General features: G+C 42.7%; 1 protein-coding gene across 2 annotated transcripts in view; it reads left to right on the top strand.

The window, feature by feature from the left end:
- CCP110 (centriolar coiled-coil protein 110) overlaps positions 1 to 24197 on the top strand; it is a 40285-nt gene that overhangs the window by 1924 nt on the left and 14164 nt on the right. The window contains exons 1-7 of one of the 2 annotated variants that reach the window (XM_075566046.1): positions 1682 to 1847; positions 6979 to 7131; positions 13324 to 13452; positions 16491 to 18105; positions 19242 to 19366; positions 20857 to 21031; positions 22135 to 22277. In XM_075566046.1, coding sequence (XP_075422161.1) covers positions 6994 to 7131; positions 13324 to 13452; positions 16491 to 18105; positions 19242 to 19366; positions 20857 to 21031; positions 22135 to 22277 — 2325 coding nt within the window. In that variant the 5' untranslated portion in view covers positions 1682 to 1847; positions 6979 to 6993. Of the gene's footprint in view, positions 1 to 1681; positions 1848 to 6978; positions 7132 to 13323; positions 13453 to 16490; positions 18106 to 19241; positions 19367 to 20856; positions 21032 to 22134; positions 22278 to 24197 lie in introns of those variants that run through there. The other variant, XM_075566047.1, reaches the window with a different exon arrangement.

Here is a 24197-nt window from a genome sequence, read left to right as displayed (position 1 = left end):
CGGACCAACATTTTGTTAGAACGATTTTGAATTCAAAGCGTGAGGATTCCATTGTCCAAGTTTATGGGCCGAAGTGTCCACATGTTTAATCAGACAATATCGAATCAGGCCCTATGAGGCTGTCAATTGTAAACATGTGTCTTTATTTTTTAACAGGAATCACAAAGGAGAGTTGGAGCACTACCACAAAAAACGATTGCTAGACAGTGTGTCCCAAAGAAATCAGGGTTTATTGGATCAGAGCATGGTTGACAAGAAAAAACGAGCCCTCAGGCCCCCACTAACGCGTTTCGAGCTTCCGCTCTTTCTCAAGGAACACCTTCCTATTCAATGTTTTTGGCTGGACACCAGCAGGTGTGAGCACTCACCATTCAAGAGGTGGTGCTCATCCAGTTTATTGCTATATAGTGGAATAGGTGTTTTCATTCTGTAGGAGGTCACCCTATATACGGGATACTTCGAGGCTACAAGCTATGGCATTTATATCTTAATGACTTGATCATTTTTGGGGTCTATGTTTAAGAGCACCACACAGTTCTTTCTTTCTTTATTTTTTTAAACATAGATTTATTGTAAATTTGGGGTACAGAAGGGAAAAAGGTTAGGGGAAATGAGTGAGCATTACATTACAAAGGCATTTGTTTATTCGCATAGGTTGCTCATCTTACTGAACATTCACAGTTGTATTGTTGTACAAAAATCGTATACGTCAGTCCCTCACGGGATTAAGGGGAGGTTGGGGGACAACCATAGGGGATAGAACACAACATCTAAGGCCCATAATATAGTGGGTGCACACGTGCCTGTGCAAACGCTCGTACACGTGACGCACACTTTTTGTGTGTACAGTCTGTACTGCTGTGAGCGACAGGCTTGGAAGGTGTGTCACTGGGGAAGCTGTATGTGTATGTGTGTGTATATTAAAAATTAAAAAAAAGACATGCTGTGAGAATATATTATTTATTAATATTGTGCACACATACATTGCGGTAGCGGCGCGAATACTTACTTTTCACAGTCTTCCCCGCTATCGCCCGGCTCCACGCCGTGCGTGGCCCTAGCATACAATGGCTGGCTAACCGCAGCCAACTATAACTGCCTGCGCGCCCCCACTATATTATGGGCCAAACAAGGGGGGGGGGGGCTTTGGGAAAATTATCACAGTATTCTCAGTGTGTCTTTCTAAGGTTACCACTTCCATGAAAAGGCCTGAGTGCTCCCAAAATCATCCATCTATGAAATTCAGTTGACCAATATAGTAGGAATTTGTAGTTGTTTGTTTTCTCTTGACAAAAGGTTTGGGTTATCTCCATGCCCTCCGCATGTTTAAATGGAACCTGGTCACCTGGACTACATTATTTCAATTAAATGTGCTTTATAAATGCAAATCTTATTCATCTGGAGTTTAAGATCTATGCCTCTGCTCTGCTATAAAAAATAAGCAGTAAAGGGGAAAACAACCCCCCCACATTAATGTACAATGTAATATTTGTCATAGCTTTAATACAAGAGATGCACCAGCTCCCACACCAGCTTTCCTCATAGCTCACCTGTGCTACATGCACATATAGCATTGTGTTACATAGCCTGCTGGTGTCAGCTGAGGCATGCTCCTACACCCGGAAGTGTCTCTGAGCCTTGGACATGAGCGTCTGACTCCGCCCACTCCCGGAAGTAGGCGATCTGGGGGCGGGGCTTCTGGGGCCGTTGCCAGGCGCCGCTGTTGCCGCCGGAGAGCTGAAATATGGCGGGGAGGAGGGGGAGAAGCTGAGCATCTCTCTGCAGAGTAATAACGGCCGGAGCAGGGCGGGGTGTGAGAAGCCTGTGCGATCTCTGCCGTGTGCCAGGTACATGACTATTATATGTATACACTTACTGTACATACAAGTGTGTGTTTAAGTTTAAACACTGTCACAAATAGTGTGTGTGTGTATATGTATACACTCACACTGTGTGTGTGTATGTATACATACATACACTGTCACAAATTGTGTGTATGTATACACTCACATTGTGTATGCATACACTGTCACAAATAGTGTGTGTATATACACTGTCACAAATAGTGTGTGTATGTATATACACTGTCACAAATAGTGTGTGTATGTATACACTGTCACAAATAGTGTGTGTATGTATACACTGTCACAAATAGTGTGTGTATGTGAATGTATACACTATCACACATTGTATGTATACACTCACAAATAGTGTGTGTGTGTATATACACTGTCACAAATTGTGTGTGTATACACTGTCTCAAATTGTGTGTGTGTGTGTGTGTATACACTGTCATAAATAGTGTGTGTATACACTGTCATAAATAGTGTGTGTGTGTGTGTGTGTGTGTGTGTGTGTGTGTGTGTGTGTGTGTGTATACACTGTCATAAATAGTGTGTGTGTGTGTGTGTGTGTGTGTGTGTGTGTGTGTGTGTGTATGTATGTATGTATACACTGTCATAAATAGTGTGTGTGTATACACTGTCATAAATAGTGTGTGTGTATATACACTGTCATAAATAGTGTGTGTGTGTGTATACACTGTCATAAATAGTGTGTGTATACACTGTCATAAATAGTGTGTGTGTGTGTGTGTGTGTGTGTGTGTGTGTGTGTGTATACACTGTCATAAATAGTGTGTGTGTGTGTGTGTGTGTGTGTGTGTGTGTGTGTGTGTGTGTGTATACACTGTCATAAATAGTGTGTGTGTGTATACACTGTCATAAATAGTGTGTGTATACACTGTCATAAATAGTGTGTGTGTGTATATATACACTGTCACAAATAGTGTGTGTGTGTATATGTATACACTGCCACAAATAGTGTGTATATGTATACACTGCCACAAATAGTGTGTGTGTGTGTGTGTATATACTGTCACAAATCCCAAATAGTATGTATGTATGTATGTATGTATATAAGCTACATTCACCTTGTAGCAGGTAAACCACACACACACACACACACACACACACACACACACACACACACACACACACACACACACACATCACCAATAGTGTGTATGTTATGTTACGTATATAAACTAAATTTTTAGTGAGCTTAAATGAGCATTCATTAGTAATAATAGTAGTGATGACAATTGGTATAATCATGACCAGTGGTTGACAAATCACCAAAAAATCTACTCGCCACACACAAAAATCTACTCGCCACCTAGTACCAAACGTGTGCTGCTTGGGCCAATATTTACTCGCCCGGGGGTTAAATCCACTCGCCCGGGGCGAGCAAATGTATAGGTTTGTCGAACACTGATCATGACTATAGAAGTGATTTATTTAAGAGTCCAGTTTGACAGATATTTTTTTGATGCTACTTGAATGTAAACCGGTCCTCCCTACCGTTCCTTCACATATACTTCCTAGCACACAAGCGCAGGCAGAACCACCTCTGTGGTGCAAAACATTGTGTGTCGTGCACACGCATTTTAAGTGAAACTTCGTTGTCTTTTGTCACTGTTTTTTCACAGAAATTGTATTTGTGGTGTTTTTTTTAATTAAAAATCAAAACACAATTTCAGTGCCAAAACGCAAAGAAGATTGACATGGAACGCGTGTTTTAGCTATTTTGCACTTGTATATTTAAAGTAAATGTGAATTCCTTATGTGTGTGTGTGTGTACGCATGCATCAGTCACTGTGTGTGTGTGTGCACGCCAGTCAGTGTGTGCATCACTGTGTGTGTGTGTCAGTCAGTCAGTCACTGTGTGTGTCAGTGTGGCGCTGGGGTGGAGGGTACGCTCAGCATGTTCTGCATGCTCTCCAAGCGCTCCATCCCCCCTCCGGGGACACCGCGCTCAGCGCCCCCCCCGAGCTCTGTCAGAGCTACACAGAGCACTCAGCGCTCTCCCCCCTGCCTCCCTATGATCTACGGGGACACGGCGCACTCCGCACTGTCCCCCCATCCTTCCATCCGAGCAATGGTGCGCTCGAAACACAGTCCCCCCTCTGGCGAGGATGCGGCGCGCTCAACCTCCTCCCCGCACCGGAGAAGCCCCCTCCCTCTCTCTCCTCCCCCCTCCCCGGTGGAGCTGCGGAGACACAGCGGCCGGATCTCGTGGGTAGAGAGGTGTGGGTCCTGTCAGTCCAGCGGTGACTCCTCCTGGTGGAAGCTGGCAACACTGACGGCCTCTTCTGCTTCTCCGTCACCACTTACTTCCGTCTTCAATCAACTGCATTCACGCCGCTAAAGAAGTTTCACTTCAAGAAAGATTATCTACATTTGTAGGAAACGCTCACAAACGTTTCAGTCAAATACCACATACAATCTCCTATGTCGGATCACTCGGGGACAGATGCCCTTAGTTCAACTCTGTTCCCTCTGTGACTCCCTCGTCTGCTCCGTTGCCAGCATCTGTCGGTTCTGAGTTCGTGGCATCACGGGGATGATGTCAGCAAGGTGACAGAGCGTTTGCCAAAGCAACCCAACACTTTTCGGAACTCCTTAGTTATGAGAAAAAAGGAATGAAAATCAACGGTGAATACTTAAGTCGCGTATGATCTGCAGATGACATTCTTATTTTTGCCAGACGTCCAGCAACAAATCGGACAACTAGCAGCAGTAAGCAAGAAAGTAGGCCTCCATATGAATTTCAGCAAGACCAAAGTGTTCAACAAATGTGTCAACTCTGCAAAGAACTAAATAAATGGAATTGAACTAGAAGATGAAGAATGTCTACCTTCAAGTAAAAATGGATGGGATTCCTTTTGAATAAAATCAACAAGCAACAGAAGAATGAAGCTGGGAAAGAGCACATTTGGAAGAAACAAGACAATAGTGCAAGGGAACCTTCCACTGTGGCTCAAGAGGAAAGTTTTCGACCAGTTCTGCCCATGCTCACGTATGGATGTGAGACTTGGACCCTAAATGCAAAGATAATTCAGAAGCTTCAGACAGCGCAAAGAAGTATGGAGAGATGTATGCTGGGTATTTCCTGAAGAGCAAAGAATGATATTGGTTTAGAAACTAAACAAAAGACTGTGACATCATGTGTGAAGAAATTAAAATGGCAATGGGCCGGACACCGTATTACAATATGAAATGACCATCATTGGACAAAGATGGTACTCAACTGGACTCCAAGGGAAATTATAAGACCAAGACGATGACCAAAAGTAAGTTGGGAGGATGAAATCAGAATATTTGTTAGAGAAGCCTGGAGAAAAAAGTCTGTAACCGCTATACCTGGAAGATCATTGGGGAGCCCTTCATCCAGCAGGGGATCAACAACGGATGGTGATGATGGATATATAGATATATCAATCTATATATCTCTGTGTCTGTAGGTGAATGTAAATGCAGTCAAGCAATGTGTATGTGTGACTGATTGATTGAGATTGATTTATATATCTATATCAATCAGTCACATTGTTGATAATATCATACATGCCTCTTCTGTGTAATGTTGAATCTGTAATCAGACATCGTGTAAATGCATGTCGTCCCAGGGTGCAGCTTAATATTTGGATTTATGTAGTGGTATGCGATGAGCTTTTAATAAAATCTAAATTTTGAAGAAATAGTAAGGGCCAGTTGTCTTTTAGCATCCGTTCTTTTTGAGATGTACGTATTAAGGGGGGGGGAGTGTGTGTGTGTGTGTGTGTGTGTGTGTGTGCGCGTGCGCCGAGCACGCGCATTTTAAGTGAAACGTCTTTGTCTTTTGTCACTGTTTTGTCACAGAAATTGTATTTGCGATAGTGATGTTTTTAATTAAAAATCAAAACACAATTTCAGTAACAAAAAGCAAAGAATTTTGACTTGGAACGCGTGTTGCTCGGCACACGCACCCTGTTTGAGCTATTTGCACTTCTATATTTACAGTAACTGAATTCCTTGTGTGTGTGGTGTGGCGGGGATGGTCGTGCCGGCGGCTGCTGTGCATGCGCGCTGAGCCGGCAGCTACTGCGCATGCGCGCCGAGCCGGCGGCTGCTGCCAACACTGCCGTTGCCGACCGCCCCTTCTGCCAGCAGTCACGTCCGTTACTTTACTTACGTCACCATGAAAGCGATTTACTGCAAGTGGAATTTTGGTAGGTGCCTGCAAAGAAGTTTCACTTCAAAAGTAATCCAATCCTGTAAAAGGGAAAAATAGTTTATTCTTGCCCCTGTGCCCAAACATTGTTCTTTGCTGTAGAATTTACTAAGAACAAATTCTTAACATGCGTCTTTTAGGGTCAGTATATTAACATCTGCTGTCTTTGCTTGGATTGAGGTGAGTCTTGCATGGAGCAATATGAGTTGAATAACACTTATTTTAATGGTTTGTTCCAAGTTCTTCGCCTAAAATCGTCTTTTTTTTTTTTTTTTTTTTTTTTCTTCGGGGAAAAAAAGGCAGATCTGAGTCTCTGGCAAAAAGATGTTCACTAAATGGAAGAAACCTGATTAAGGACAAATACATTTCAATTTAATTTGCACAAAGACACTTGGGAGATTTGGGTTTTGGTAATATCCTTAGCAAATTATGTTAAATTCTAATTATATGGTTTACATAGGGGCTACCTTTTTATACAAATTGCTTTAAAACCTCACCCCACCTGTTACTAACCAGCATTCATTATTCGTGTTGCCTGTGATTATCTTGCCAAAATGATGTATCTGATGGTTTGTGGATCCCAGGTAGCTCCGGGGTTTTTGTATTCTGTTGTCAACAAGGCTTCACAAAATTACAGTGTAAACTAATCATGAGTGAATATGAATTGGAGCCCTGCCTTTACTGTAAAAATAAATGCATTCATATTAAGAATTATTTGGCAATGATCGAATTTCCCTGACATTTGTAAATATAACATTGAAAAATTAAATGTTTTTTTTTCTTTTCCCCTTTTTGTATCGTGGTCTCATTTATTTATACCGTTACATTAGTTACATTGCTCATGCATTTAACAGTTTCCATGAATGGTGTAGTAAAAAAATTGCTCTTTGTTATGAGTACTTGTGATTAACGGGTGTGTTTATTCAGTCTCATTGTAGAACAATGGAGGAATATGAAGTATTTCGCAAAACTCATTTTGCCAGAATACAAGGGGAAGCCCTTCACAGCGAATCCGTATCGGCAGCCGAACAAACCATCTCGGTTATTCAGTTCCACGGCGTTGCTGTCCTTTCGCCTCTGGTAAGTAATCCTTTGTAAATATACAAGATTTAGAAAACATTTTCAGTCATAACTTTGAATAGACTGATATGGACATCTTTACATTGTGCTAACATTAGCTTCCAAGGCTCCAAAATTGTCTTCAGGTATAAAGATAGTTTATTTTATTTTTTTTTCTGAAACAAAGGGCCATATTTACTAAGCCATGATATGCCATAAGACACCTTAAGAAGATACCATTGCCTAGGCCATAAGATATCGCACCATTTAGTAACTATGGGCCCGTGTCTTGTACAACATTGCACAGAGAGGCATTGGGTATCCCGTTGGGTCTTAAGTTCTTGTCTTGTACTCGTCCATAAAATAAAATGTTACGCATAGAAGCAATGTATATCGTTAAATCCATGCCATCAATATACATAAACTAATTTGGGATGCTGTATAGATAAACTGAATTGCAAAGCTACACACCATTTTACAAGTAAAGAGCTGTATATCCTGGGAAGCTTCATCTCCAGTTGGTGGTTTGGACAGAGGACAGTTTATAGTGCAGACACATTAAGTGGCTGGTAATAAGAATGCAGCCGTGCTGAGGCGCGCTGAGGGAAAGCGGGTTCTTTCCCTGGCCTTGGTCCGGGGGCGTGTCGGGGGGGGGGGCCTGTGACATCACGGAGCTGGTTCGCCCTCATTGGGCGAACCGCTCACGTGACCGGCCCTGCGCTGCTCCCTTGAGCGCTCGAATTTAACATTTTGGTAAGACGTACGCTTGCGTAAGCGAGCCCCTGCTTAAGCCGCTCTCATTGTGGCTGAAGGGGCTCAGTGCTGAGCGTGAGCGCGCCTCAGCATGGTCCGCTGACCCTGGACGCAGCCGGTTGCACTGTTGCTCAAGGCTCACTGCTGGGATTGTGTCTTTGTTTAACGTATTGTCCTTATTGTTACTCATTGCTCATTGTTTCACAAAACTGCTTTTGAAGGACTCTCACTGCTGGTATGTCATGTAAGAGCAGAGCAATACAAGAAGAATGTGAGTAATGTGTGGATCTCAAAAAGTTCCATTTTATTGCAACATTCTTTGATAACCTTTTGGTATTTGTCTTTTTCCCCACACCCTTAATGTAGAGAGTTCTTCTTCTTTGTTTGTGTCAGACGTGTGTTTCCATGTAAAATATTGCCTCCATCCCTCATTTTGACTTGTGAACATCTAGTATTTGGTCATTTAACTCGTGCAAATACAATCACAAATTAGATGGTGCTGGCTGTTGGGGACTAAGGAGTTGTGACGTCTTTTTATTATTTTTGACGTTTACCGGGACCTAGGGCACCTACAACATTTGCAACCTCCCAGGCCCTTTACCAGCTCCTTCTCGGCCCTCCATGACTACTTACAGTCAGACCTGGCTGAGTATTCTGGGTTGGCGTGTGCAACTTCTTGTAGGGTTTCATGGTGGTGCAAACTCATTTTTTGTGGCCAGCTAGGTGGCATTGCTGTATCACGGCAGAATGGATTATAGCCTAATTGTAATCCGTAAATTTAACGTGTATCTGCTAGTGGGCATTTATGTTGAATGGCACCTCTACAATTGGAGAGAGAACCACAGGAGCATTTTGATTCATTACTCACTGAACAAAAAAAAGTTATTATACAGACTGTCTGTATGCTGGGCTACTTTTTCAAGATTTACACAGTTAAAAGATAATCTTCATGTAAAAGTTTTAACAATTTTATTGCAAATATGATCATGAACAATGCTCTCTGGCTGTATATTTTAAAGCAGCAGTGTTTTTATATCCATATTTCTTCAAAATAAATTCTTACTGGGTAATATCTGGAGCAGGAGTGGCCTCCAGTCCTCAAGGGCCACCAACAGGTCGGGGTTTCAGGACATCCCTGCTTCAGTACAAGCCCCCTGTGCTGAAGCAGGGATAGCCTGAAAACCCAACCTCTTGATGGCCCTTGGAACTGGAGTTGGCCACCCCTGTCATGCAGCCGTGCAAGTGAAAGAGTTATACAGTGGTTTGTATATGGCACTCCATATCTTATTCTACATCTACGTCTTAATGTCCTTCACACGACCTTCAGTTGCTTAAAGTGGATAGATTGCATGAAGATTGTGGTAAGAGTGTCTGGCCTGGAGCTCCGACCACAAGCCGCTTGATCCAAGGTTTCTGGATTAAAGCTGAATTATTTGTCCAGATTTTTTTTGTCATTCTGCTCCGCTCAACAACATTTATTTACATGTTTATTTTCTACATGAAGGATTAGAACAAAAACTATGAATGCATTAAAGGGTCCCTGTGAGTTTAGCTGAAAAGCTTCTATAAGAAATGAAAAGGGTAATTCTAAATCTAGCGACCGTTTGGGCACTTTTCAGCCAAAAATCCTCAGATGATTTTAGTCTGAAAAAGGTCAGACAGGCCACTTCGGCAGATCTAGAATAAGGCTCGCCATCTCTCTTCTTATAGGAGCTTTTGAGCTAAATTCAAAGGCACCCTTTAGTGCATTTAAACCCAGATGCGCTAAAGCAGGGTAGCCAACTCCAGTCCTCAAGGGCTGCCAACAGGTCAGGTTTCAGGATATCCCTCCTTAAGCACAGAGGGCTCCATCTTCAACTGAGCTACTGATTTGAGCCAGCTGTGCTGAAGCAGGTATATCCTGAAAACCTGACCTGTTGGTAGCCCTTTAGGACTGGAATTGGCCACACCTGCAGTAAAGGCGACTAAGATTTAGCATGCTTTACCTTCCATCCATTTGAATGGCACAAGTCTACTTTGCATATTAATATCAAACATTAGGTGCTCCTTCCTCCTTCTGTCAAACAGCAGTGTCCGCTGTGATTGTCTGATCACTCGGTCCCAGATCTGAGTTGATGGCTTTCTCTGCTACGTATCAGGATAATTCTCAAACTTGGACATTTATTTGCTGCACGGCCATTGACCGTTCATAGTACTGTTTCAGTACATAGATTTAAAGCATGATCTTCTTATTATAAACACTATAAGCCTGATTTATTTTTCTTTACAAGTGGTTAATTAGGTAGCTGTGAAACCCATCAGTAAAAGGCAAGATCGATTCGCCACATAGACCAGTTTAGTTCAACAGATTCCTAGGAAGCTTGGGGTTCTCCGGTGCTTCCCTAAAGGGCTCCCTGCAATTTTCTGGTTATTTAAAAACTTGTACCAAATATAGAAGAATTTACAATGCATCCGATCTCGGACGCATTGTTAGAGAGGGTTGGGGTTCCTTACAATACATCTGATATCAGACACGCTATTAGAGAGGGTTGGGGTTCCTGAGAATTTCACAATATAATTAAAGGGTTCCGTAACCAAAAAAAGTTAACCAACACTGATATAGAGGATTAGTCATATTCTCTTATACCTATTTTCCTTACTTTAGTCCAGGTAGAAAGTCTCTGTGGGTAATGGGTGAGAGCAAGACTGGAAAGCTATACAATGTTTTGAACTATTCACACTATTTGTTTCTGTCGGACTCCCAGAAAATACATGGGTCCATAGTGCCCGGATGATTTCTTATTAATTGAGTGTGTGGCATTACACGGCCATATATACTTCTGTGGGTATTGGTTACAATATATATTATATAACTACATTTGTTTATTAGAACGATTTTGACCTTTAGCCTTAGCCAAGGGTAAAAGGATCTGTTAGTGGGTAATTGTTGAACGCTTCAAAATTCAAGAGGTGGCTTTGTTGTAGAGAGAAATTACGTACAATCTTCATTCTTTCTACGGGACCTGCCCGGAAGCATAAATATGTCAACACCAGCTTTTCTCTACTTGCGGCGGAAATTACCAGACTATTGGAGGTGTAAAGATTTCAAATGCACGTTTTTAGTATAATTGACACTGCTCCAATACAATATGATCTATGAACTGCCCCTCCTAAAAGCGTATTAAAAAAATATGTAGAAATCTCTCTCTTTTTTTTTTTTTAAAGCAGAACTCCTTAACCCTTTCACTGCTCGACGGGTCAACAACGCATCTAAAAAGTGACACACTGTGAGGGCTCATTTGCATGTCATTACCCAGAATCCCTGGCTGCAGTGGAAGCATTACATGCTGAGTGACTATCCTGTCTGAGATGTGAATGTGCTCACAAGTGGTATTTTTATTTGCTGTAAAATAAATGGCTTTGTAACTTAGCGCAGGTCAGTGACAATGCAGAACTGTTTGTGCCAGTGGCTGAAGCTTCAGCTAATTAAAGCAGCTTAGGGATTTATTGCTTTTACAGTGTTTGCTAATGATAAGCAGGGGGGATTTTACACCACTTCAATTGCGTGTGCATACAAGTATAACCATAAATACCTACAGCCGGTCCTCGCTTATCCGACGTAATGCGTCTCGCAAACCGCTGTCGGATGGAGGGTCCATGTTAATCCGCAGCGGTGCGCACCGGATTGTGCGGACTGCATTATGCAGCGACGGAAAGCGGGCTGTCGGATACCGAGGACCACCTGTATATTGATTTGGCAATATGAGCTGTGCATATAGTAAATTACAGGTGTTGCTGGGCCTTCTTCTGTGGGGTGCTGCTCTATGCGAGGGCGGCTCAACTCTAGTCCTCAAGCCGTCCCAACAGGTCAGGTTTTCAGGATATCCCAGCTTCAGCACAGGTGGCTCCATCATAGGCTCAGTCAAAGACTGATTGAGCCACCTGTGCTAAAGCAGGGATATCTTTAAAACCTGATTTGGGGGGGGGGGCTTGATGACTGAAGTTGAGTACCCCTGCTCTATGCCACAAGGAGATGGCAACTGAATTGAACCTATTTTTGTGTACCAAAGGTTGAACAAGAGTAGGTTTTGTCTCAAGCAGAATTTTGTACAATGGGTTATTGGGAGGGCGGTAACTAACTAAAACATGTTTATCTCCTCTACTGAATCCTTTTTATCATATTGGTTGAACCTTTCTGTACTGGAACAACTTGCTTTGCGGTGTTGCTTAGCTTTTAAGGGAGGTACAATGTGAAGTGTAACATTAAACACACAGGAGTCTGCTCATAAGTCTCCAGCATTGTTTGTCCATTGTAGACTCCCATTATAGTAAATGGGAGTTTTCAATAATGAACTAGTCCCGAACTTCCAACTGTGGCTCTTCTCAAAAAGATAAAACCATGGGTATGTTTATAACCATGTCCTGTATAAGGATAGTGCACAGAACACTGAGAAAATTCAGGCACACATCCCAAAATATACAATACTGTACATACTGCTTTCAATTGAGGATAGTTAGAAGTGGATATCTTGCTGAGCAAGAATACCATAGGTACAGCTGAATTTAATCAGTATTGAACATAAAACGGGCACAGTAACTGCTAAATTTGTACAGTTGGCGGGTATGATGTACCTGGCTAGATTTAACAATATAATATACTTGAAGTCTGGTTTTCTGTTGACCAGCTATGAAATGACTAGCTTTGTGCCATCTGTCTCGCTTTGTCTTTTGAACAATACAATGTAGCTGTCACATGACAGCTTTAAGTGACAGGTAGTGTGCTAAATGTCAGGTAATTACTGGAGTATCAGCACTTTATCTTTTTGAGTGTGTTTTTGCCATCTGATACTTTTCAGCGTCACTGTCCCTGACAATGTGTAAACATTGTCACAGTTTGGCTTTGTAAGAAGTTATAGGGTTGCCTTGTCGCTTGGATTTCACACACTTGTGGTGAATATTGGCTGTAGTATATACTATACACTGCTGCCTGTGCTGAGGCAGTTATAGTGAGACTTCGAAAACACCTCCGAATGTTGCTCCATGCTTACAGAAGGGTGAGTAGGAAATCTTGCAAGAGCAAACCAACATTTTTGTTTTCCCTGACAAAACTGCTTTCTTATTTGCTGTGCTGTTTGTTTTTTGTTTTGTTTTTGGATCTGATGGAGCAATTCTTCACAAATGTGGCAATACTTAGAATGTTAAAAAAAAAGCAGTTGATAAATAATGTACATAGTTTCTGATGCCTTTTGCAAAGAGGCATAAATGGATGCATTCCCACTGATGGTGTTACGGCAGTAAAATATTATCTTTAGAAATGTGATTTGTACTAACTTTTATAGTAAAGACTGAATCCCTACTTTTAATTTAACCCCCGACCATCACAGCATAATTCTGTAAATGTTTTACACTTGGTTACATGGCAGTTTCGAATGCGTAATCCAATCACCATTTTGCAGTGACTTGTTTTTTGTGCGTTCGTAGCTCACAGTAGAGAGAAAACAAGAAATGCAGCAGTACAAACAAAAAGCGATCGAGCTGGATGTGAACAGACAGAACGGCAAAAAGAAGACTTTGCTGAACCGTGTGCAGGAGATTTTGGAAACTGTTCAGGTAACTCTTAATTGGATGGTTTGTACAAACCGCTTTTGTACGTTCAGGGTGACCTATAAAGGGGATTGTGTTATATTGTCATGTCAATAATCAAAACTTTGCATTGAATGTGCTCACAAGTGATATTTTTATATGCTGTACGATGGAGGGTTTTTGTCACTTTTTACCCACCATAACTTGTATAATGTGTGGTTGAAACCTACCCCAGCTTCAGATTGCAAAGCCAGTACAGTTGTTATCAAACATTTCACTTTACGACGAATGGCATATCCAGCGATTTACAATGCAACCCTTATGGCCGTTATCTGACGCCTGAATGCGTTATCCAACGCTCACCGCCACTGATTAACATGGGACTCACTTTACAACAGTTTCACTATCCAGCGCTACTTCCAGAACGGATTCCGTTGGATAACCGAGGACTGCCTGTATAACGTCCTCAAACTGAAGAGACCCTTGAAACGGCTGTCTGGGAGTGGGGTTACTGGCTATGCGCTTCTTTAACCCAGGCTGTGCTGGGTTTACTTACAGGTAAGTAAAGTTACAGAGGCGTCGTGCAATCCGCGGCATTTATTTTAAATGCATTTAGCGAATCGTGGGGCCTCTATAACAACTGCACCCCCCAGAAAATCTCGAGAACCCCTGCAATAGAGCATAGATAAATCTGGTAACAAAATACAGGAAACGTACCTTTTTCTTACACGTTGCTTTCCAATACGTCCTGCTCTCCCTAGTGGGCGGGAGGAATTCTGTTCCATACTGTTGTTTTTCGTTGAATGTTTTAATATTTCAGCACCGTGTGCTTATTTCACAAAGTTGAATTTCCTGTTAATCTTCCAGTATTGAGAAGAAAAAGCTCTAATTACCACAGTCTCTCTGTTACATTTTCATTTGTTTTCAGAGACACAGGAGAAGCAAAACTTTTCAGGTCCTGCATCTGTGATGAAAGGTCCAGGCAGGACCTGAAACCTTGTTTCCCCCATGTTCCTGGAAATAAATGAGCGTTTAATACAGAGACTGGAAGTAGAGCTTTTTGGTCTCAATACTGGAAGAGAGATCCTTCTGTTAATCTGCAACTCGCACTCAAGTTCCACTTTGTTTATATTTATTATATCTGAAACGTTCTCAAGCCACTGATCAACTCCAGTCCTCAGGGGCCACCAACAGGCCAGGTATTAGGGATATATCCCTGCGTCATCACAGTTGGCTAAATCAGAATGACTGAGCCGCCTGTGCTGAAATAGGGATATCCCTAATACCTGGCCTGTTGAGGACTGGAGTTGGCCGCCCCTGCACTAAGGGATGCGCATGCCTGGGTGTGCTGGTGATGCCCCTTCCTAAAAACAATCATTACTTTTGTATGCTCGGGCTTCATACCGTCCACTTTTATTTCAATGTAGAGCAGAAGGTGTCTGTGTGTGTCTGTGTGTGTCTGTGTGTGTCTGTGTGTGTCTGTGTGTGTCTGTTTCCCAATGGTAGGCGTTTTCTCAAAAGAGCTGCCCATATTGGGTTAAAGTTACGTATGTTTGCAAATTATTGTAGTTCCAGAACATAATTTCCATTTAGTCTAAGCTAATAAACTAAACAAAATAACTGAATATCAATGGCCCAAAACACTAGTAAAGTTATAACACATAAATTTCTGGTTTTGCTGCTGAATCAACTCGGTGGGGATTATTCATTAAACTGCTGTTGTGCTGATCGGGGGTACTATTGCATAGAAACTCTGCCTTCAGTGCGTGTTTCTGTGTGATAGTGTCCTGATTGGCACTATCACAGTTGAATGAATAACCCCACAGTAAGTTTATGGTCACATGGCCACAAAACCAAAGCACCCAGAGCGTGATACTGTTTACTACTGACTGCTTGGTAACCGTCGCATGGCTTGGGAATTCTCTCAGCCCGTTGACAAGACAATAATGGCTTGCTATGTATATGTCCCCTGCAGCCAAAAGACTCTCTATTCTCAGCAGAGTGGATCACCGTGCTTTGTCTGCCTCAAACCTGCTCACTACTGCAATCTAGAAACTACATTGCTTGGGTGTAACTAATTATGCCTTTCTTTTTTTCTTTTTTGTTCTTGATATCTGTTTAGACTCTACTACACATTACGTTGTTTCTAGTAGTCGAGCATTTAAAGCAAATTGAAATAACATCCATAGTTATATACAGCAGGCACATATATACAGTTATATACAGCAGGAACATATTTCAGATCATGTCCATACCCTCCAACTGTTTTGATTTTTAGCGGGTAATGTGGGTCCTGTAAGAAAATCAGTCCATAATCAACATTAAAGCTGCAGTTCAGTCTTTTTTTTTTTTTAATTTTTTTTTTTACTTCAATCGTTTCATGTGGGCAATCTCTAATTACCTAAAGAACTGTATAGCTGCCAGTCAATTCGTTCTCCATGTATTGATCGGCAAAATTTGGTGACATAATTAGAGAAGGGATATGTTTTTCTTCTGCTTCTTTCAGTCAGTGGAAGCTCATGAATATTCATGAGCACTCCTGCACTGACATGTGCTAGAGGGAGGGCAAGGCTGACAAAGGGGTGTGCCAGGGCTTGTGACAGGACATGAAGGGGCAGTGCCTTAGCAAATGGCTGTTAAAATAGAATACAAGAAAATTGCTCTTTCAAAGTTGTTTTTTTAAAAACAGAAAATGCTAAAAGTATTTTTTCTTACTACAGAACTGATTTATTAAAAAAAAACACACATGCAGGATATTGACTGAACTGCAGCTTTAAAGATTTGGGGGGGGGGGTGTAAGCTGCATAGGTTAAGGGACATGCATTGAAACTGCTTGGAAGTGGCACCATCCAGCACAAGTCGAGGAATTACATGGGTACCTATTTGTATGTGCAAAATGTTGGCGGGTCTTCTCATGCTGATTTATCAATAAATACCCCTACAATTAAAATAAAGACATTAAAACAAACTTTGCAAATTGACAAAAAAAATTTTTTTTCAAGATATTTGGAAAAGTCTTAATTTGCCCTGGGATTTGACTTATTTCATTGTTTTTGGCAATGTAGGTAAAAAGGGTCCCCAATGTAAGCCATCTGCCCAGTACAGAGAATGAGACAACACATCAGACTGCAGATTCCAAGAACATGAATGGCTTTGCAATTCTACCAAATGCCATCAGCTTGCCAATGTTATCTGCCCCAAATGGACCCGCGAAGATTGACAAGGCATTGAAACATACACTATTAAATACAAACAAAGAGTCAAAATCATACGAAACGAACTCCGTGATGGAAGTTAATAATTTGAAACAAACTAAGATTCCTAATACAAACCACACTAAGAGTATGCCTTCTGAAATACCACCAAATCAACCGACCTCTGATGTAGATCCCAGTAATAAAGAACTTGATGAGCCACCTCCTGCAAAGGAAGCTCCCGATCCATATGTAATGAGTATTCAGAACCTTTTGAAGAAATCCAGAGAGTACATTGAAAAAGAGCAAAGCCGGCGCAACATGAAGCACAGTTCAAAGGCTAGTACTTCTGAAAGCCACTCGGACAAAGAAAATTATACTATTAAAATAAGTGAATCTGTAAAAGAGAAGGCCAGGCTCCTGAATGGAAGCAGAAGTTCTAGTCCTTTAATGCTTGATAAGCCAACTCTAAATAAATCAAATACACTACTTCAAGCTGCCTCTAGCCATGGTCAAAGCTTGAGCTCTACATCTCTGCCCAGCTTCTCAAAAGTGGACATTCCTTTGAGTTCTGGAACTCCTTCAGATGCTGAATCCGATGAAGAACTGAGAAACTCATGCATGTTTGCATATGAAGGTAGTACAGTGAAAAGCCTTACTGGTTCTTATGCCAAATTACCCAGTCCAGAGCCCAGTTTAAGCCCTAAAATGCATAGAAGACGCCCCAGGCCTTCATCTCTTGGGCATATCGTCATCAATCACCCAATAAATGCCTATGATTTAAGCCCCAAAGAAAAAGGGAAGGTAAACTCCATTGCATTACCTGAGAAAATATCCTTGTGTGAACCTGTGCCAATACTTGATGGATACACTGCAGGGGATTGTTCTGTCAAAGGCCATTCCTTAAACAACAATGATATTGGTTGTTTTCCTGATTTAGATGAAACCCCAAAAAACAGCCTTGTAGTTTCCATAACCAACCATGACAGAGTCACCAATGCAGCAGCTCTAACGGATGGTCCGCTAACCGCACTGTGCAGAGGACCGCAACTAATAGAGAATATTGGCTCAACTGGAAGCGCCCTTGAACCTAGTATGTTGAGTCGACCTGCAGACCTTCCAGTTACAACTACACAAAATGGGAATAAACCAAATGGTACAGGGGAAATGGTGAAACGCAACTCGCCAGTTGAACTCAATAAGTCTTATGATGTAGAAACCCCATCACCCATTTTAATGCAGTGCCAGGGTACGAAACAAGCTATCGACATTACAAACGTGTCCTGTGTGAGCGAACCGTTTTTGGAAAACAGCTTTGAAATTAAAGTAGAACGCAGGCTCAACCTGGATACGGACAGCGCACGGAAAGAGATCAGCGCTCCGCCTCCAACAAGTGAACAAGAAAAGAGGGGGCTTTATGACCAGAGAAGCTGCAGTGGATCTCTCCACACCAACAAGAGTGAAATACTATCTAATAGTACCGTAGGTATGCAAGTGTTTCATTGACTATTTTGAAAACTGTGATAAAACTGTAAATAGGCATAAGCTTATAGGGCTCCATGTTAAAATGGATAAGGTGCAAAAAGTCACACCGTGCTTATTTGCACGTCATTACCCAGAATCCCTGGCTGCTTTAGAAGCATTGTGTGCTACGTGGTTGTGGGGAAAGGCAGGTTTATGGACCTGTCTGAGACCTGTGAATTTGCTCATACTGTAGATGGTATTTTGTATGTGCTGTAAATAAACCGTTTACTTTATGGGGGGTTTACGTGAGATAGACATGTCCTTTGGAATTGCTTTCAATGGTGACGAACAAATTGTATTGTCGCCTAATAGAGAGAGAGGATAAATCGGGTAACAACATGCAGTATAGGGAACTTACCCATCTTACACGTTGCTTTCCAGTAGGTCATGCTCTCCCTTGTGGGCAAGAAGAATTCAGTTCCATACTGTTCTATTTTGTTAAATGTTGTTTTAATATTTCAGCACCATGTGCTTATTTCACAAAGATGGATTTCCCGTTGAAAGCTGGAAGCCACATTGAAGTTCCCACTTTATTTCTACTTATTTAGTAAATCTGAAACATTCTCATCCCTGGGTGCGCCGGGAATGCTCCTTTCTAAAAGCAACCATTACTTTTGATGTACTTATGTGGAACTCAAATTCTCGGGCTTCATAGCATCCGCTGTAATTTCAATGTAGGTGTAATGCATAGGGGTATACATTCCAACTTTGATTATTTTTGAAAAACTACCAGAATAATACTGGGGGGGTGTGTGTGTAATTGAATAAAGTATGAAGCATCCATAGTTGGCCGATAATCGGGGTGGGGGGTTTGGCCCAAAACCCTGAATGCTGCTTTGGACCAGATTTGAATAAGCCCCTAAGGGATATTTTTGTGGGGAAATTAATTGGTTGAGCACTGCTTTTAAAGTTGCAATCGCTGATGGACCAAAACCATTTTGTAAAGATTTGCACAATCTAATTGGCTTCCTTAATAGAAATGTAGTGTTGCATCTTACGTTGACCTGTATGAGTCGTGTGTTGCAACCTCCTACTTCAATGCAATACAGGCTGACCAACATGCAAGCTGCGATGGTGACTTTCTCTCGTCTTGCTTAGATGATCATTTGAAAAAGAAGATGCTGGCTTTCGAAGAAATGAGGAAGAAGCTTGAAGAGCAGCATGCACATCAGCTGTCCTTGCTAATCGCCGAGCAGGAAAAAGAGCAAGAGAAACTACAAAAGGTAATTGAATATTTACTACTACTTTTTTTTTGTAATAGGATTGAAGCAGGGGGTCTCTGGAGCTTGTTTTGGGTTCTCATAATGGCGACTTCAATGCCCCGTGGGGTAATAGGAAGCAGTGATGTAACTTCTTGCGGCTTCTTGTTAGCCTGCGTGACCAGGGCATTTTTAAACTTGAGAGAGCTACCGGCACCCCATACAGAGGTAAGTATCTTGTGGAGTAAGGGGTCCCCAGCGCTGAAATCAACGCGGTTCAGCTCCAGAGACCACGGACTTCAAACCTATTACAAAAAAATGACGCTTCCACTGAACCTGTAAGAAGCCGGATTATCTCTTGGAGGTAATTTAAGTGGTTGAGGTTTTTTTTTTATTTTTTTTGGTACCTTAATTTTTTGGGGATGAACCAGAAACTGCGTATAAGGATTATGAAAGGATTAGCAATGGCTGAAGGAGTAACTTGGTGTTGAGCACACTGCTATGAAGTGCAGGAACCCGGCTCGAATCCCAGTTTTGGCTCATTTTAGACCTTGGGCAAGTCGGTTCTTTGGGGGAGACACTCATTGTGCCTGCAACATTCTATGTACAGCACTGCACACACTGCCCGCACAATATAAGAATAAAAAAAATGGGTCTGGTATACTCATGTGAAGTAGATAAATGCCTTTTTCTTTCTACTGTCTTTCTTTACGTAAAGCTACATTATTTTTGCATGGATCGCAATAGTTTTTTCTGCCACCTTTCCACCGCGCGCCTCCCACCTCCCTTGGTCAAAAAAAGACTAGTGACACTTTGGTAATAATGCATCATGCATGATCGTCCGGTTAAATCAAAGCCACTTACATTTGTCTGCAGCTCTGCTTCCCGCGCATTGAGACAAAACCAGTTCAAAAATAGGAGTCCCATGAAAAGCATCTGACATTTTTCGTTTCCAAAAGATAACACCAGATGTTTCAATGGTTTTGCAGTTTGGAGACTTGGTAAGGAAATCCCCATTGGGTTGGTGTGCAGTTTTGATTAACACGAGAAAGGTGACGGAGTAGGAAGCGCTACTGCTTTATCTGCAAATGTAACTCTGGCATCAATTATATTCTGTGCTATTTCAAGCTACTAAAGATCATCCTTCCGCCCCCTAATTCCTCACAGTTTGTCAGTTTGATAATGAACATCTTGGGCACAGAGATTGTTACCAATTGCCACCATGAGTTGCTATAAGATAATTGCCAGTGTGAGTGGATGACTGTAAAATAAATGAGCAAACCACCATTGAACTACTCCTTTTTTTTTTTTCTGCTTGGTACATTGAAATGTTGTTGTGTTATTGAAACACAAGGTTAAACAAGTTACCAGTTGTACCATAACCCCATCACATTGCATAACCCCACTGGCAGTAAAAAGAGTTGTTGGTAATATTTATTATGATTTATTATTTAGGCAGAGAAACATTTAACTGAAACCTCAGTTTGAGAGCTCGTCCTTATTCTATCTTTCAGGAATTTGAGGCGCAAGATCAGAGACCAAGGTATAAGGAAGCTGATGTGGTTGATTTGCCAGAAATGTTTGAAAGTGGTAGGATGAAGCCTGACGGTCGGGAAATAAGTGAAAACAGTATGTTTGAAATGGCCCAAAGTCACGTGGAAACCTATCGCTCATCATCTCATAGCACTGGTAAGGTGACGCAGGACCTTTCTACATCGCTCTTCTATTAGCCGTTGGTCAAATTGATTCTCTTCTGTAGACTTTTTTGACAAGTCTCATCCACAACCGCGACGCTACAGAAATGTAGACGTTTATAATATTTTATTTATTTTTTGCATTTTGGGCAAAGAAAGGTGGGTAGCCGTGTTGGTCCTTTCTTCCATGTAGTAAAATAACAAAAGAGGGAGTATTAGGTGGTATGATCCCTTTTATTAAACCAACAAGTAGTTAATGTTTACAAGCTTTCGAACCTCTCCGGGTCCTATTACCCATACCCAATTGTTACCTGATGAAGGACCCTGAGAGGTTGGAAAGCTTGTAGCATATTAACTACTTGTTGGTTTAATAAAAGGTATCACATGCCCTCCTCCCTCTCCCTCCTTTGTATTTTGGGTAGCTTTTGATGTAGCATATGCTGCCACGGGTCTATCGTCTCCCTTATACTTGCCAAAATATGGATGACGGTGTGCTGGTGAAGAGTACATGAAGTCTGTATACTTATTAGCACTTCTGTGTTTCTCAAATTACACTATTAAACCATGTTCAAAGAGGAAACGGGCATCCGGCTTACATTTTTAAGTTATTTAGATGACAGGTATTGTATTGTATGTCTTTATTGATATAGCGCCATTAATGTACATAGCGCTTCACAGTAGTAATACACGTGGTAATCAAATAAATAATAGAAAATATAAATAACAGGTCATGGGAATAAGTGCATCAGACATAAAAGTAACATTAAGGAAAAGGAGTCCCTGCTCCGAGGAGCTTACAGTCTAATTGAACTGTTGAAAGTTTGTGCTAGTTTGTGAAAGTTTAAGAACTGTTGTTTTTATACAAAAATTGTTGTGAACATACATGCATAAATATATAAACATTATTTCAAATGTTAATAGGGTTATATAAAGGAGAAGGTTAATTGGAACATTAGTCCACACAAGAAACCCAAAGCAATCCGTCGTCGGTTCAATGATATTCTTACTTTAATGAGCACCAGACCAATGCAATTTATCTTGTTGGTCATTGGCACTATCCCGAAGGGTAGATGTAAACACTGTGCTCCTATTCCACAGTTGGGTCAGTTGCTTCCACGACGCAGCATGGCTATGGTTCTACAAATGAGTCCCCGTTTGATCACTGGGGTTCGGCACCAAGTAGAATGGCGAAAATATCTGCTCCAAAGTCTCTTGTCAGAGTGAGAACCCAATGGTCTCAGGTAACCCTGTTATTGGAGTCCCGTTTTGTGTTTTCATGCATTGTTGAGATTCCTCTCCTAACTACGCAGGGATTAAGGCAGGGGTGGCCAACTTCAGTCCTCAAGGGCAACCGACGGGTCAGATTTTCAGGATATCCCTGCTGCTTGTTAGAGCGAGAAATATGTTTGTGTGGTAGAGCACATTACTAGGGTTTGTAATGCAAATTTCCATGGGGGGGGGGAACACATACTTTGGTATGTATATACATAGGACCATTATCACAGAAGTCTTTTACTTATCATTTAATGCAGGGGTGAGCAAACTTTTTATGCCGAGCCCCCCTTTTCATCCATGAAATTTCTCGGGCCCCCCCTGCCTGATGTAATCAAAATCACATGACGTCAGCGCACGTGAGCTGGTTCAGCCATTGAGGGCGAACCAGCTTTGTAACGCCCCCGCCACGCGTCTACAAAAAAAGTATTTATAGCACAAATTACATAACTTAAAAATAAATATTATAATATTTGTCTAATAGCGTTCCCATTTCTGCTGTATTATTAATCTCTCTCTTCCCGCCACATTAGAACACCTCAGGACCTCTCTAACCTCTTCCAGTCTCTCCCTGTATTTCTCACTCCCCCTCCAGTCCCTCTCTATTCCTCCCCTCAGTGTCTCCCCCTCCCCCCCACTCTCGTTCCCTCCCCCCAGTGTGTGTCTCTTTCTCCCTCCCCCCATTGTCTCTCACTCTCTCCCCTCTTCCAGTCTCACACTCCTCTTCCAGTCTCTCCAACTCCCTGTATTTCTCACTCCCCCTCCAGTCCCTCTATATCCCTCCCCTCAGTGTCTCCCCCCACTCTCTTTCCCTCCCCCTGTGTGTCTCTCTCTCTTTCTCCCTCCCCCTAGTGTCCCCCTCCCTCCATTGTCTCTCACTCTCTTTCCAGCCATTGCCTCTCCCTCCCCCCAGTGTCTCTCTTGCACTCTCCAACCAGCTATTGTTTCTCCCTCCACCCGGTGTCTCTCTCACACTCTCCCTCCAGCCATTGTGTGTCTCTCTCCCTCCTGCCAGTGTCTCCCTCCCTCCCACCAATGTCTCTCTCATCCCCATCCCCATGTAGCTCTTTCACCCCCCCTCCCCATGTCACACTCACTCTCACCCCCCTCCCCATCTCACACTCACTCTCACCCCCCTCCCCATCTCACACTCTCACCCCCCTCATGTCACTCACACCCTCCCCATGCCTCAGTCTCACACTCACTCCCCCATGTCCCAGTCTCACTCCCCCCCATGTCCCAGTCTCACTCCCCCCCATGTCCCAGTCTCACTCCCCCCCCATGTCCCAGTCTCACTCCCCCCCATGTCCCAGTCTCACTCCCCCCCATGTCCCAGTCTCACTCCCCCCCATGTCCCAGTCTCACTTCCCCCCATGTCCCAGTCTCACTCCCCCCCATGTCCCAGTCTCACTCCCCCCCATGTCCCAGTCTCACTCCCCCCCCATGTCCCAGTCTCACTCCCCCCCATGTCCCAGTCTCACTCCCCCCCATGTCCCAGTCTCACTCCCCCCCATGTCCCAGTCTCACTCCCCCATGTCCCAGTCTCACTCCCCCATGTCCCAGTCTCACTCCCCCATGTCCCAGTCTCACTCCCCCATGTCCCAGTCTCACTCCCCCATGTCCCAGTCTCACTCCCCCATGTGCCAGTCTCACTCCCCCATGTGCCAGTCTCACTCACCCCCTCTCCCCATGTCCCAGTCTCACCCCCCCCATGTCCCAGTCTCACTCCCCCCCATGTCCCAGTCTCACTCCCCCCCATGTCCCAGTCTCACTCCCCCATGTCCCAGTCTCACTCCCCCATGTCCCAGTCTCACTCCCCCATGTCCCAGTCTCACTCCCCCCCATGTCCCAGTCTCACTCCCCCATGTCCCAGTCTCACTCCCCCATGT

Source organism: Ascaphus truei, chromosome 11, assembly GCF_040206685.1.
Source record: "Ascaphus truei isolate aAscTru1 chromosome 11, aAscTru1.hap1, whole genome shotgun sequence".
In the NCBI taxonomy this organism is placed as follows: Eukaryota; Metazoa; Chordata; class Amphibia; order Anura; family Ascaphidae; genus Ascaphus; species Ascaphus truei.
Note: the sequence above shows the minus strand (reverse complement) of the source record. Positions and strands in the feature narration are given on the sequence as shown.